Here is a 14,286-nt window from a genome sequence, read left to right on the forward strand (position 1 = left end):
CAGAAGAGAAACAGGCTCAGAGATACCAACCAGCTCTCATGCTGCCCCAAAGTGATGAAGCTCAAATCTTGACCTTTCCAGCTGGAGTCCAATATCTATACATTTCTCATAATGGTCCAGTGCCTCTCAGTGCAGGACACCCTTTTCCATATCTTCTGCATTAAAAAGTCCTACACATTAATGAAGGCCCAAATGTCACCACTTCTGAGAAGGATTTCTGGAATCCTCCTGAGAGGACTGCTTCATGCTATTGATCTCTTTTCTGAGCCCTCTTTCATAATACTTTGGGAACTTATGCACTCCCTCATTCAAAAAGGCCAATGGAGCATATATCCAGACAAAACTACAATTAGAAAAGATACATACACCCTTACATTCATAGCAGCACTATTCATAATAGCCAAGATATGGAAAACCTAAATGCCCATCAACAGATGAAAGGATAAAGGAGATGTGATACATATGTACAATGGAATACTACTCAGCCATAGAAAAGAATGAAATAATGCCATTTGCAGCAACATGGATGCAACTAGAGATTATCATCCTAAGTGAATTAAGTCAGAAAGAGAAAGACAAATACCATCTGATGTCACTTGTATGTGGATATTACTTGAATATGGAATCTAAAATATGATACAAATGGGAACCTCCCTGGCAGTCCAGTGGTTAATATTTCACCTTCCATGGTAGGAGGTGTGGGTTCAATTCCTGGTTGGGGAACTAAGATCCCACATGCCTTGTGGCCAAAAAACCAAAACATTAAACAGAAACAATATTGTAACAATTCAATAAAGACTTTAAAAATGGTCCACTTCAAAAAAAAAAAAATCTTTAAAATATGACACAAATGAATCTGTCTACAAAACAGAAACAGACTCGTGGGCATAGAGAACAGACTTATGCCTGCCAAGTGGGAGGGGTTTTGGGAGGATGGGGTTAGCAGATATAAACTTTTATATATGGAATGGACAAACAACAAGGTCCCACTCTATAGCACAGATAACTATATTCAACATCCTATGACAAACTTTAATGGGAAAGAATATTAAAAATGTATATGTATGTATAACTGAATCACTTTGCTGTACAGCAAAAATTAACACTATAAATCAACTATACTTCAATTTAAAAAATAAAATCTCAAAAAAGAAAAAAAAAAAAAATGCCCAAGGAGGGTGTCAGGCTACTTCTACCAGTTGACCCTGTGCAGCAGGAGGGTGCAGGGCTTCAGTTTCCCTTCCTAGCCTGTGAGCTTGCTGGGGGAAGGGATTGCATTTTAAGAATCTTTGTAACCCTACAGCCTGTAGCAAACATGAGTGGGAGCATGGCAGAATGCTTGGATTTTTTAAAAGTCTGGATTAAAATCCTGACTTTTATATATCCTTGCTAGGAGCCCTCAGGCAAGTTAACAAATTCCTCTCTAAGCAAACGGGGATAACAGTAACTGTATAATAACCTCAAGGAGTTGTTGTGAGGAGAAATGAGATAACACATGTAGAACACTTAGGACAGTGCCTGACGTCATGATAAGTAATCAGAAAAAGTTAGCTAATATTAATTGAAATAGAAATATTCTTAAAGCACAATGAGAATCTGTTGGTTTGTCTCTCAGTCATCCTTTCCTCTGAGGTTCTCATTACTTCCCTTTTGTGTTGCTCACAGTTGGTTGTTGGTTCTCACTCCAGAGAGGGCCCAGAGACTCAAGCTTGGCCAATCTTAGAATCCTATTCGTCCAGCCACAGTGACTGGCCCAAGGTTGGGCGTGTGACCCAAGCAGACCCAATCAGAGTCCTCGCTGTGTCTGATACAAGGAAATTGAGAGGCAGATGCTCCTTCTCATTGCTAAGGTTGCTAGCCATGTTCCCGGCAGACGTGAGGAAGAAATTTTGGATGGGTGGATGGAGAGATTGTGTCTGGAAGAGCTGAATCCCCAATTCCAGCTCTGCATTCCATTCCGTGAGCTTCCCTCCCCTTCCTTCTCACTATGTGAATGAATAAAATAATAACAAGTCACATTTACATAGTACTTGTTATGTACTAAACCCTGTTCTGAGAGCTTTACATGTATTAACTAACATTCACAATTTAATATTCATTAACATTATTCCCATTTTACAGATCAAGAAGCTGAGGCATGGAGTGGTTATATAAACTTATTGAAGACTGTACAGCAAGATGGCTGAACTTGGACTTGTAACCAGGCAGTCTGGCTCCAGAGCCCATGGTCCTAACCACTTCACTACATTGTCTTGCAACAAGAGAATGTTTAAGTCTGGTTTTTCCTCTCTTGCAATGGAAAGAGACCCTCTCCTCCCGTTTTACCTGTAGAAGTCTCAGTGCTCAGTGGCTTCTCCTCTTCGGGCCAATCTCCACTCTCTGAGCCCTGGAAAGAAAACTCTTCCAGGCTGGAAAGAGACTGTAGCTCTTTTGGGGGGGTTCTGCATGGGGTGCTGTTGGTGCTGATGACAGCTGACACGCGGAGTGGCACAGACACGGCGAAGGGCTTGGAAATGTTCAGGGCCTTGCGCTGGTGACGGGGAGAAGGCTCCATTTGGAAGAGGCTGCTGGTAAAGACAGATCTGCTGGGGCTGTCATTTGAGGTGTAGAACATGCCCAGCATCTTCGGGGCTGTTTGCTCACTCTCGGGATCTTCGATGGGTCGGAACACCTTCAGCTGCTCAGGTGGGGCCCGGGCCTGGGCGCCCTGGAGCTGGCTTCCGTCTCCGCTCACATCAAAGCCCCCCTCCGCCCCTGCCGGCATCCCCTCCTGGCCCCATTCACCCTCCTGCTTGCTGAGGTCACAGGAGCTGCCAGTGCTAGTAGAGTGCATTTTCGCTGCCGGGATGAAAAATCCACCAGTGGTGACAGTTCGACTGAAATTTCCTTTGGTTTCCTTCCCTAGCGAAAGAGCAAACAAACCTGGTCAGCAGCCTGGGTACAGGCTTCACTGCAGAGACTTCCAGGAAGGGCTGGCACACAATACTTGAATACTGGAAAGATTGGAAAGACACAGCATGCTAATAAGGGTATGTTGTTGTTGTTTAGTCACTAAGTCGTGTCCCACTCTTTTGTGACCCATGGACTGTAGCCCATCAGGCTCCTCTGTCAAAGGGATTTCCTAGGCAAGAATACTGCAGTGGGTTGCCATTTCCTTCCACTGGGAATCTTCCTGACCCAGGGATGGAACCTGTGTCTCCTGCACTGGCAGGCAGATTCTTTACCACTGAGCCAGCAGGGAAGCTCATCAATAATGGTATAGCTATCCTAATAAAGACAGGTACATAACATTTGGTTGACAAGAAGAAACATGTGCACAGAATTTTGTTGATATCTTGATAGAATCTTCTGCTATTATGTCACATGTATCATAGTCAAACCTATGGTTTTTCCAGTAGTCATATATGGATGTAAGAGTTGGACCATAAAGAAGACTGAAAGTCGAAGAATAGATGCTTTCAAATTGTGTGCTGGAGAAGACTCTCTTAAGAGTCCCTTGGACTGCAAGGAGATCAAACCAGTCAATTCTAAAGGAAATCAACCCTGAATATTCACCAGAAGGACTGATGCTGAAGCTGAAGCTCCAATACTTTGGACACCTGATGTGAAGAGTCGACTCACTGGAAAAAGACCCTGATGCTGGGAAAAGTGGAGGGCAGGAGGAGAAGGGGATGACAGAGGATGACATAGTTGGATGGCATCACCAACTCAATGGACATGAATTTGAGCAAACTCTGGGACAGGGAAGGACAGGGAAGGATAGTGAAGGACAGGGAAGCCTGGCATGCTGCAGTCCATGGGGTCGAAAAGAGTCAGACAAGACTGCGCAACTGAACAACAACACATGTATCTGATAGCTAGATACAGGTAGAGCAGTTTCCAAAAGAAAGATACTGCTGAAATGGCTAAATGGAACAGTCATCCACCGCGCATTAAATGTAGATCATGAAAAAATAAAAAGATGATGGGAGATGACAAAATGATGTTTGCTCAAAATGAAGGTGAAGGCAAAAAGGCCAAAATAATAAGAGTCTTGTTTCATTTTAAAACTTTAAAACTTATTAAGTTTTCTCTGGCAGATGGACCCAGTCAGGGGTTAGATTTCCCAGCAAGGGAAAGAGATGCTGTCCTCAGCTAGACCTTTCCGCCTTTTCCCAGGCTTCTTCCTGCTGATTCAGAGGCTCAGAAACTAGAAATGTAAATTAAATAAATGTTAGAAAGCACAGTTGTGAGGAGTGAGTTCCTGACTGACTTAGAAGTGAAGGCAAAAAAAGTCTGTATGGGAAATAACGAAGCTGAGGGGACAACAACTGAATTGCCCGAGATGTGGAAAAGAATTCTCACAAAGTGCTACATCTTAGATAACATTGGATTTAAAAACCTATGGGACATTGTAAAAGCAGTGCTAAGGGGAAGATTCATAGCAATACAGGCTCACCTCAAGAAACAAGAAAAAAGTCAAATAAATAACCTAACTCTACACCTAAAGCAACTAGAAAAGGAAGAAATGAAGACCCCAGGGTTAGTAGAAGGAAAGAAATCTTAAAAATTAGGGCAGAAATAAATGCAAAAGAAACAAAAGGGACCATAGCAAAAATCAACAAAGCCAAAAGCTGGTTCTTTGAGAAGACAAATAAAATTGACAAGCCATTAGCCAGGCTCATCAAGAAACAAAGGGAGAAGAATCAAATCAACAAAATTAGAAATGAAAATGGAGAGATCACAACAGACAACACAAAAGTACAAAGGATCATAAGAGACTATTATTAGCAACTCTATGCAAATAAAATTGACAACTTGGAAGAAATGGATAAATTCTTAGAAAAGTACGATTTCCCAAAACTGAACCAGGAAGAAACAGAAAATCTCAACAGACCCATCACAAGCATAGAAATTGAAACTGTAATCAGAAATCTTCCAACAAACAAAAGCCCAGGACCAGATGGCTTCACAGCTGAATTCTACCAAAAATTTAGAGAAGAGCTAACACCTATCCTACTCAAACTCTTCCAGAAAATTGCAGAGGAAGGTAAACTTCCAAACTCATTCTATGAGGCCACCATCACCCTATTACCAAAACCTGACAAAGATGCCACAAAAAAAGAAAACTACAGGCCAATATCACTGATGAACATAGATGCAAAAATCCTTAACAAAATCCTAGCAAACAGAATCCAACAACATATTAAAAAGATCATACATCATGACCAAGTGGGCTTTATCCCAGGGATGCAAGGATTCTTCAATATCTGCAAATCAATCAATGTAATACACCACATTAACAAATTGCAAAATAAAAACCATATGATTATTTCAATAGATGCAGAGAAAGCCTTTGACAAAATTCAACATCCATTTATGATAAAAACCCTCCAAAAAGCAGGAATAGAGGGAACATACCTCAACATAATAAAAGCTATATATGACAAACCCACAGCAAACATTATCCTCAATGGTGAAAAACTGAAAGCATTTCCCCTAAAGTCAGGAACAAGACAAGGGTGCCCACTCTCACCACTACTATTCAACATAGTTTTGTAAGTTTTGGCCACAGCAATCAGAGCAGAAAAAGAAATAAAAGGAATCCAGATTGGAAAAGAAGAAGTAAAACTCTCACTGTTGCAGATGACATGATCCTCTACATAGAAAACCCTAAAGATTCCACCAGAAAATTACTAGAGCTAATCAACGAATATAGTAAAGTTGCAGGATATAAAATTAACACACAGAAATCCCTTGCATTCCTATACACTAACAATGAGAAAACAGAAAGAGAAATTAAGGAAACAACTCCATTCATCATTGCAATGAAAAGAATAAAATACTTAGGAATATATCTACCTTAAGAAACAAAAGACCTATATATAGAAAACTATAAAACACTGATGAAAGAAATCAAAGAGGACACAAATAGACGGAGAAATATACCGTGTTCACGGATCGGAAGAATCAATGTAGTGAAAATGAGTCTACTACCCAAAGCAATCTATAGATTCAATGCAATCCCTATCAAGTTACCAACGGTATTCTTCAGAGAACTAGAACAAATAATTTCACAATTTGTATGGAAATACAAAAAACCTCGAATAGCCAAAGCAATCTTGAGAAAGAAGAACAGAACTGGAGGAATCAACCTGCCTGACTTCAGGCTCTACTACAAAGCCACAGTCATCAAGACAGTATGGTACTGGCACAAGGACAGAAATATAGATCAATGGAACAAAATAGAAAGCCCAGAGATAAATCCACGCACCTATGGACACCTTATCTTCGACAAAGGAGGCAAGAATATACAATGGAGAAAAGACAATCTCTTTAACAAGTGGTGCTGGGAAAACTGGTCAACCACTTGTAAAAGAATGAAACTAGAACACCTTCTAACACCATACACAAAAATAAACTCAAAATGGATTAAAGATCTAAACGTAAGACCAGAAACTATAAAACTCCTAGAGGAAAACATAGGCAAAACACTCTCCGACATAAACCACAGCAAGATCCTCTATGATCCACCTCCCAGAATATTGAAAATAAAAGCAAAAATAAACAAATGGGGCCTAATTAAAATTAAAAGCTTTTGCACAACAAAGGAAGCTATAAGCAAGGTGAAAAGACAGCCTACAGAATGGGAGAAAATAATAGCAAACGAAGCAATGGACAAACAATATCAAAAATATACAAGCAACTCCTGCAGCTCAATTCCAGAAAAATAAACGACCCAATCAAAAATTGGGCCAAAGAACTAAACAGACACTTCTCCAAAGAAGACATACAGATGGCTAGCAAACACAGGAAAAGATGCTCAACATCACTCATTATCAGAGAAATGCAAATCAAAACCACAATGAGGTATCATTTCACGCCTATCAGAATGGCTGCTATCCAAAAGTCTATAAGCAATAAATGCTGGAGAGGGTGTGGAGAAAAGGGACCCTCTTACACTGTTGGTGGGAATGCAAACTAGTACAGCCACTATAGAGAACAGTGTGGAGATTCCTTAAAAAACTGGGAATAGAACTGCCATATGACCCAGCAATGCCACTGCTGGGCATACACACTGAGGAAACCAGAATTGAAAGAGACACGTGTACCCCAGTGTTCATCGCAGCACTGTTTATAATAGCCAGGACATGGAAGCAGCCTAGATGCCTAGCAGCAGACAAATGGATAAGGAAGCTGTGGTACATATACACAATGGAATATTACTCAGCCATTAAAAAGAATACATTTGAATCAGTTCTAATGAGGTGGATGAAACTGAAGCCTATTATACAGAATGAAGTAAGCCAGAAAGAAAAACACCAATATAGTATACTAACACATATATATGGAATTTAGTAAATCGGTAAAGATAACCCTGAATGTGAGACAGCAAAAGAGACACAGATACATAGAACAGTATTACGGATTCTATGGGAGAGGGCGAGGGCGGGATGATATGGGAGAATGGCATGGAAGCATGTAAATTATCATATGTGAAACGAATCGCCAGTCCAGGTTTGATGCATGATATAGGGTGCTCAGGGCTGGTGCACCGGGATGACCCGGAGGGATGGGATGGGGAGGGAGGTGGGAGGGGGGTTCTGGAAGGGGAACACATGTACACCCATGGTGGATTCATGTCAATGTATGGCAAAACAAATACAATATTGTAAAGTTAAAAAATAGATAAATAAACTAATTTAAAATAAATTAAAAAAAATAAAATTCTTAAAAACACTCTGTAGGAGAAGTGTAATTATCTCCCTGAACACATGAGGAAACGAGACTTGAGAGGTTAGATAACCTCCCCAACGCCCACGGAAGTGGTGACCTAGCTTTTGAAATATTAAATTCTGCAAAACTGGGCAAGAACTGCCCCCAAGCGGTTTCAGAACCAAGCAAATTGATGAATATAAAGGTGAGAAAATGCTAAAAGGATCGTGTCCGCTTAAAAAGACCTCACTGGATATTTTACAAGTTTAGAATTATTTTTTGAAAGTCATTTCTAAAAGATTTTCTGTTTTGTTTCAAGCTGCCTCATTTATCAATGAGCAAAATATCTTGTATTAAAGGGACTGGAAAGTTACGGTTTAAGTATGGGGGAGTTTAAACAGCCTGCTGCTAAGTCTTGCAAGCTGTAGCAATGCTTGTTAGCTACAAAAAGGCTTGTTAGCTTGTTAGTTAACAAAAACAGAAGTGAGGGCGACAGCATATCAGTCTTTTAAGGCTGAAGCTGTAAGAACCAACATGGTGTGGTGCTGCTTTGGTGATGGGTGTCAACTGGCATGCAACTGTACGCGCGCATCTACTCCAATAAGTGAGGACCAGCTATGTGCCAGGCTGGTGCCATCGGTGTTTATTAATGAATGAAGGAATGAATCTCCCAATTCAAAATCCTGAATTGACAAACACAATGAAGCCAATGCCTATGGAAACACCTAATTCAAAACTCTTCTTTATACTCCAAGAGGGAGCCACTTCTGCCTTAGTTTTCAGGTGTTGACCTATTATCTGCTTCAGGATTGAATGTAAAGAGGCTGTTGTCTCCAGCTATGGTTGGAGGAAGGCTGGAGAAACAGGCCTCTGGGAGAAGGGGCTATGTGAGCATCTGAAGTTTAGGGTCAGGGAGGAATCTGGGCCTGGGAGATTGCATGTGAGCAAGACTGGAGATGAGCAGCTTCTGGGGTTGATGAAACAAGTCCTGTGTGGGGGCACCACTCCTTCAGCTGTAATTCCTAGTTCCCAGTCCAGCTGTGAGATCTTACCTTCCGCAGGCACTGAGCACAGTGAGTCCATGCTTTTAGCAGGTCGGATGGTAGCCTTTTCCACTAAAGACAAAAGAAAAAAACATCCCTGATGAATGCACTTTCGGAGGAAGTGTTTAGAACAATAGGTCAGACTGTAAGTACAAAAGAGAAATTTCTTTGAGAAAATTTTTCAAGTATTTATAAATTTCCCCTTTGGAAAACATTCCCCATACCTCTTTAGATGTTCCCACTTTCTTTAGGGGACTGACCTTATAAAAATAGGGCAATTATAGATCAAAGGTTTATTAACATTTTATAGATAAAGGTAGATTACAATTTTGTCACAAAGCTCTGAGCCAATGAGGAGTCCTGAACCCAATTTTACTTTACAGAAAAGATTCAAAGATTCGTCCATGCGGTAGAACCCATGGGGCTCCAGGTAACACCTCCTAGATGATGGGCCAGGCAGCAGGATTCTTGACTGTAGCCACATTGATCAACAACCAGAAATTTAGTACAACAGGTGACAGGGCCCAGGGAACTTTCCCCACTGTCTCTCATGCGTCACCTTTTCCCCGTGGGTCACCCTTCTCCCACAAGCAGCTCTGCTTCTTGAGGTCCACAGTCTGGTTGCTCTCCTAAAGCTCTCACTCACCAACCTCACCCTGGAGCAGATCCCAACCAAACAAACCTTTTTTGAGCACCTGCTATGTGCCTGAAGGACTCTATGCATCTTTGTAAGCCACTTAAGCAGGTTTTCAGAAGAGTGTGAAAATTTATTAGTCCATGTATAGGCACAGGCATTTTCACAAAATCACTTCTTTTCAGGAAGCCAAACTGGCTGGAAGGTAGTTCCTTCCAGGTCAAACTTGCTAGGATGGGGAGAGGGCAATTTAGAAGCTGGTCAGGGTTTCTAAAGTAACTCTTTAGAAGTGGCTTTAAGGTAACTCTGGATCCAGACACATCAGACTTTGAATACCAATTCTCCCACAGTTGGGCTCAGATAAGCAGCTTACCTTTTTGAACTTTCATTTTTTTTGGCATGAAAAGGAAGAAAAGTAGAGCTGTTATGAGGATGAAATGAGTAATGCATATAAAGTAGGTTATATTAATCTGGAATCAAGTAAATGCTCAAGAAGTCATTATTGTTTATTGTTGTTGATGTTATCCAAGATAAACCAGGGCTCAGAAACAAGGGAGAACCCAGGAGATGTTTCTAAAAGAAGCACTCAGAGGTGCCCTAACCCCAGTTGGGTCCTAACTCACACTTGTTTAATCCCTCTTTCAAAGTTCCTTTTTTCCTTCTTGATCCACATCCTGCTTCTTTTGAGAGGCTCTGAATTAACCCCTTAGCCTCTCGGGCGCGGAGCTTCTCTGCCTGGGGCCCACTGGGCTCTGGAAGGACTTAGCAGTGGTGATGCCACGACTGCCTTTCACCGCCTTCCTTTCAGAAGCAAGCAGAATTCTCATCCTTCGAAGACTGACTCTTCCCACAAGTTTACAAAATGACTTCTAAAACTCCCTGGCCATTGGGACTTCCCTGGTGGTCCAGTGGTTAAGAATCCACCATCAAATGTAGGAGACATGGGTTTGATCCCTGGTGGGGGAACTAAGATTCATATGCTGTGGGGCAAAGAAGCCTGCTTGCTGCAACAAAGAGCCTGTATGCCACAACAACCAAGACTCGATGCAGCTAAATAAATAAATATTTAGAAACAAACAAACAAAAAATCTTGCCTGGCAAGGCTCCTCTCATTCGTGTATTCATTTTTTGTTTTGGCTACACTATACAGTTTGCATGGTAGCTTCCCTGGTGGCTCAGCTGATAAAAGAATCCGCCTGCAATGCGGGAGACCTGGGTTCGATCCCTGGGTTGGGAAGATCCCCTGGAGGAGGGCATGGCAACCCACTCCAGTATTCTTGCCTGGAGAATCCCCATGGACAGAGGAGCCTGGCGGGCTACAGTCCATGGGGTTGCAAAGAGTCAGACATGACTGAGTGACTAAGCACAAGCACATATGCAGCTTGGACATGAGTCTGGGTAAACTCCAGGAGTTGGTGATGGACAGGGAGGCCTGCGGTGCTGCGATTCATGGGGTCGCAAAGAGTCGGACACGTCTGAGCAACTGAACTGAAATGAATTTACTTTGATTCATGGACCTAACATTCCCGATTCCTATGCACTATTGCTCTTTAGTATTTCCTATTTCTGTTTTCATTTTCTAAACATGGTTAAATATCCCTTCGCCTGCACCCCCCCCCACAAAAAACTCCAGTACTATAAACATGGTGAATCAATTTTTAAAATGTTCTTGAGGAGAAGGAAATGGCAACCCACTCCAGTATTCTTGCCTGGAAAAGTCCATGGACAGAGGAGCCTGGTGGGCTGCAGTCCATGGGGTTACATGACTGAGCACGCGTGCATGAGGGTGGAGGGAAATGGGTTGGTAGCAATAAACTGGTAGAACTAAAAAAAAAAAGTTCTTGATTATGAAACTTAAAAAAAAGATTTAAAAAATTATTTAAATATGTTAATCCACTGATTTCCTTTTTTCACAAGTATATTTCAACAAATGGTGAGGCTATTACAGGGTTATGACCACTCCTATCCACCCCCTGCCCAGTCTTTAATTTCTAGGGTTTCAACATTCTTCTGGTGAAACATGGCCACTAAAGCAATAGTCAAGGTCACAGAGAGCTATTGACACTGATGGTTCTTTAATTTCACCTCTGCTACCTGCTACCTGCTAAGTCACTTCAGTCGTGTCCGACTCTGTACGACCCCATAGACGGCAGCCCACCAGGCTCCGCCGTCCCTGGGATTCTCCAGGCAAGAATACTGGAGTGGGTTGCCATTTCCTTCTCCAGTGCATGAAAGGGAAAAGTGGAAGTGAAGTCGCTCAGGCGTGTCCGACTCTTAGAGACCCCATGGACTGTAGCCCACCAGGCTCCTCTGTCCATGGGATTTTCCAGGCAAGAGTACTGGAGTGGGGTGCCATCTCTGCACCCCGTCAAAAGCCAGCCAGTTTGATGAACTATTTCTGACTAGCTTGTTCATGAGATAGCAGTGGTTTTCAACTCTGGCTGCATATCAGAATCTCCTGGGGAGCTTTTAAAAAGTACCAATACTCTGACTTCATCACAGTCCTCCTGAAGCAGAGCTGCTGTGGGTGTGAACCACATCCTGTGGGTGATTCTGAGGTGCAGCTGAGCTGAGAAGCCAGCCAGGGACATCCTGTACATTCTATGAATTTACCACTGTTTGATCCAGCACCTGGAGCTTCTTCCTTTTGAAAACCACATGGGGGTGGAAATCTTCCTAAGTCAAGATCAAAGCAAATCATTTATTCTATTTTTATTCAATTGTTTTGTTCTTTTAACTTTCTGGTACTTGGTGAACCTCTTACATTGTGGTACTAATTCTGTAACTGAAGTTCTCTCTGATGTGCTTCAGCAAATCTACTATGAGATCAGGAGTTTCTTGCCAGGTACACCCCTTAAATTCTCCTTTGAGAATCCTAACTTCTGACTTGTATCTGGCCTACCATACCTATGGTGACCTGTCCTCTTCACCTGGCTATCTTGCCATTTTGTGAAAGACATTTTCCCCCATATAATGGATATTACAGAGGCCTACCCAGAACCCATTTCCCTTCCCCTTCTCACAGAGCCCTGTCCAGCTTGGGTGTACCTCATTCCTCACCCAATGGGTGTAATGCCATACCTCATGCCAGTGATTGGTTCAGGAATCCAGTCCTAAGCTGGTCAGCACAGAGCACTCTCCTGGCCATAAGGATCGACCCACGTGACTAAGTGAAGGCTACTATTGTGGGGTGGGGGGTGGGGAGGGCGACAGACACTTAATGGGGAGGTTCTGGGGAAGAAGGGTCCCTGTACCAAGAAGCAAGCTACCAGAAATGATGTTCTTTCTCCTCCTGGTAATAATGATAGTCAAAGGTAAAACCTAGAACTATTAATACTATACCCACTTTGTTGCAGCAAAGGGAGCCAGTCGGAGGATAAAGCTGACCCTCAGAGGAGGGCATAGCTGAGGAAAACAAGGAGGAATGGAAACAGAGTCATTGGACTAAATCGTCCCTGAAGCTTTCCCTACATCTGGGTGTCCCAATAAGTTACCTCCTTGCATAAATTAATAGAGTTGGATTTGCTCTTACTTGCAGCTGAAACCAAGCTCCCCAGGTGGTGCAGTTGTAAAGAATCTACCTGTCAATGCAGGAGACGTAGGAGATGTGGGTTCAATCCCTGGTTCGGGAAGACCCCCTGAAGTAGGAAATGGCAATTTGCTCCAGTATTCTTGCCTGGAAAATTCCATGGACAGAGGAGCCTGGCGGGCTACAGTCCACGGGGTCACAAAGAGTCGGACATGACTGAGCACACACACAGAGCCTAAACCACTGTACCTGCTATACCTGGTGAAACCTCTCATTACTCCAATAGGACAATGTGATGATTTCTCACATCTGTGCTTTATGATCCTTGGCATACAATTATAACCAGTGTTGAGGAAAGTTCTTAAAGATATTCTCTAAATTTCCTCTACAGACATTAGTTTTTTCCCCCAAAAATCTTTATTGTTAAGAATTTCAAACATTCAGAACCACTGAAGACCTCTAAACCTACCATCTAGGTTCACATTTTGCCATATGTTTGTTTCATCTATTTCTAATCTATTTATCTACCTACATACTTATATTTTGCTGAATCATTTGAAAGTTTCAGTATTTTGACACTTCATCTAACTACTTAACTTTAGCATATGTCTCTTAAGCATCAGCAAATTATGAAAATTTACTATTTTTAATATCACCTAAAATCTATCCTATTTGTCCTCAAAATTATCTTTTGTAGCCCTTTTTGTTTTAAATTTATTTTTGGCTGCACTGGGTCTTCATTGCTGCTTGTGGATTTTCTCTAGTTTTGGCGAGCAGGGGCCACTCTTCATTGCAGTGTGGAGGCCTCTCACTGTGGTGGCTTCCCTTGTTGCCAAGCATGGGCTCCAGAGTGTGGGCTTCAGTAGCTGTGGCACACAGGCTTAGTTTCTCTGCAGCACGTGGGATCTTCCTGGACCAGGGATCGAACCCATGTTCCCTGCATTGGTAGGTGGATTCTTAACCACTGGACAACCTGAAAGCCCTGTAGTCCTTTTTGTTTTTTCAAACTAAGATTCAATCAAGGTTTGCTCATTGCATTTGTATGTTTACCTTTTACTACTTGTTTTCATAACTATTGCTCTCATTTTTGAAAAATCATGCTTTCAGTCTATAACACTAAATGCCACTGTGGCAAATTTCTTTGGCCTTCCCTTTCTGAAACAATATTCAGCTTGACTGATTATATTCCCCATTTTATAGTGGTTCCCTTGGTTCCCTCCTGCATCAGTTCTACTTACTACACAGATATAATTCCCACAGGGCAGCATCCTTATTTAAATGTCAGATCTTCCTTACAGTAACATTCATTAATAAATGTAGAAAGAATGATGGGAATGGAAAATTATCATATGGTAAATACCACAGTTATAACTGCTATAGGCAAG

At 42.0% G+C, this 14,286-nt stretch overlaps 1 protein-coding gene across 3 annotated transcripts in view; it reads right to left on the reverse strand.

Moving 5' to 3' along the window:
* Positions 1 to 14,286, reverse strand: part of ARHGAP31 (Rho GTPase activating protein 31) — a 120,925-nt gene that overhangs the window by 13,802 nt on the left and 92,837 nt on the right. For 2 of the 3 annotated variants that reach the window (XM_081571970.1, XM_081571969.1), the window contains exons 9-10: positions 8,748 to 8,810; positions 2,326 to 2,901 (exon numbers count right to left, since the gene is read on the reverse strand). In XM_081571970.1, the coding sequence (XP_081428096.1) occupies positions 2,326 to 2,901; positions 8,748 to 8,810 (639 nt within the window). The remainder of the gene's footprint in view (positions 1 to 2,325; positions 2,902 to 8,747; positions 8,811 to 14,286) is intronic. The other variant, XM_081571971.1, reaches the window with a different exon arrangement.

Source organism: Giraffa tippelskirchi, chromosome 2 (genome assembly GCF_054371585.1).
Source record: "Giraffa tippelskirchi isolate mGirTip1 chromosome 2, T2T-mGirTip1v1.2.pri, whole genome shotgun sequence".
NCBI classification, from domain to species: Eukaryota; Metazoa; Chordata; class Mammalia; order Artiodactyla; family Giraffidae; genus Giraffa; species Giraffa tippelskirchi.